Raw genomic sequence first — 2,120 nt, forward strand, 5'->3', positions numbered from 1 at the left:
GAAAAGCTATGCAACATACGATAAAATTGAAACTTAATTTTTATCGCAACTATAGGGTTTTCAGCTATAATATTTCACAGGGTAGTAAGACATTAGGTGCCTAACAATTTTTCATTCAAATCTCAATTTCGTAAAAAGGCGACTTACGATACTTTCGCGGAAAGGCGTCGATATATCCGATCTTAACTGCTATGGTATATCACCATAATTAGTTAGTTAGCTTTCCTTTCTTGTTTTTTGTTATATTTTCTTTTGCAAGGAAATTTTATTAACTATATAAATTTTTTATGTTTATGCATTAAATTTTTAAACAGTTTAAAAGTAGACAAGTTGGAATATTTTAAGAAAAATGTCTTCAACAAATTTTTAAATGTTTAATACACTAATTACATTATAGTCCTTAGTAGTCAAGTATATAATATATTTTAAGTAAAACTAGCAATGCTTTGCGACGTATTTGAATAACTTGAACTACAAACAATATTATCAATATTGTAGTGGTGTACAACGCGTGATGATGGCCGATTTGAAAGAGTTTCAGATATTTTTCGTACAATCCACTTGGATAGTTTAAGGACAGCAAGGTGTGATATGAATTGTAGAATCATCGCGCCAATTCCCTTGTAGAGTCCACAAAAACCTTCTGAAAATATGGTCGATTGGTAACAATCGATGGCTCCTTGATAGTTTGTTAATATTGGGACCACTGCATAGCCATTGTCTAAATTGTCAATAATAGTGCGAGTACCTTGAAGTTGAAGACGATGTAAAACGGTTTCAAAAGGATAGAAAATGACCTCAGTGGTTATTGTTGTAATAAGATTGGCATATATCTCAGCATTTTGATTATCTAGCACATCATCGGAAATTTTTTCAGCACGTTTTTTTCTTGAAACTGTTAGCCGCCGTCTCATAATCCGAGAAGATAGCCCACGAATTACTAAACTGAATAAATACTTTATAATTCCCAATGATACACATGGACCTATTAATGCCCAAGCAGGTAGCATTCTGCCCTTCTGTGGTGAGCTCCAATGTAGAAATCGAAGACTTCCTTCTCGAAATACATCAAAGAGTCCTGGTTTCTCACTTGCTATACCACTTTGGACAGTCTCCACTAAAGAAGCACAATAGAATGGTACAACCACTCCTATGCTGAAACACTTGAGGAGAATGTGTTGTCCGAATCGCTTTAATGTGGTTTTACTGTTTACTTCCTTAGGCCAACCAGTGAATTTGGAAATAATATCGTCCATAGCCAGGATCATTCCACGCACAATAAGGCAGCTACCGACACCCTTCCATAAAGTAGCCACCCCTTGCCGCCTTTGTAAATTTAAGATACTGGGCAGTAGTGTTATTGGGTGAATGTGGTAACGGTTTGACGTGTTAAAGACTTGACACTGTCTACGCAAGACAATAAATGGATGACTAAGTAAGTTTTCTGTCACTAGTGAAACCCACTGTACGCCAACGGCAAGATTATTGCGAAGTACTATTTCGTCTTCAGCAATATCAAATTTTTCCTCCGTCTTTTTTTCCAGTTGTAACGACAAATCATCAAAAGAATTTATTTTTTTGATTGCATCTTGGTCTGCGTTTATGTTCTGCACGATGGCCTTTTCCTGGCAGCCCATGCTATAGTCCACATTTTTTGCAGGTTCAGAAACTGCCTCTAACACATTTTCTGGCAATTCACTCTCAATAAGATTGGAATATTCATCTGCTTCTACAAATTTATTCATGGTTACAATATTGTAGGAAAGTGGATTTACAAATTAGGTTTAGTTTTCAGCCTTGCTATTAAATTTCGTAGGAATAATTGTTTTTATATGTATGTATGAATATTTTAAAAACAATAGTACAAGTAAAATTAATTTAACGACAGTTAAAGAAAGGCTGTGTGTGTGTGTATTTTAGGGTAGATACATTTTTGATAATTTTCTGAAAATGAAATAAAAACTGTTCTTAAAATAAAAATCAGAATTAATACTATGCGCCATAATAGTCCATCCTGAAATAAGTATAGGCTGGTTTTATAAACATAGACTGGGATTTTAGAGCTGTTATCGCTACAGGAAAACAAAGATTGCTCGAATTGGTATTTACGCTCATTTGAA

At 34.4% G+C, this 2,120-nt stretch overlaps 1 protein-coding gene across 1 annotated transcript; it reads right to left on the minus strand.

Moving 5' to 3' along the window:
* Positions 1-360: 360 nt before the first annotated feature.
* On the minus strand, positions 361-1,889 carry LOC108124120 (mitochondrial outer membrane protein SLC25A46-like). The gene has a single exon (XM_017239670.3). The coding sequence runs from the start codon at positions 1,743-1,745 to the stop codon at positions 426-428; it is 1,320 nt and encodes a 439-aa protein (XP_017095159.2). The 5' UTR covers positions 1,746-1,889; the 3' UTR covers positions 361-425.
* Positions 1,890-2,120: the final 231 nt, after the last annotated feature.

The sequence above is a fragment of the Drosophila bipectinata genome, chromosome XR (genome assembly GCF_030179905.1).
Source record: "Drosophila bipectinata strain 14024-0381.07 chromosome XR, DbipHiC1v2, whole genome shotgun sequence".
NCBI lineage: Eukaryota > Metazoa > Arthropoda > Insecta > Diptera > Drosophilidae > Drosophila > Drosophila bipectinata.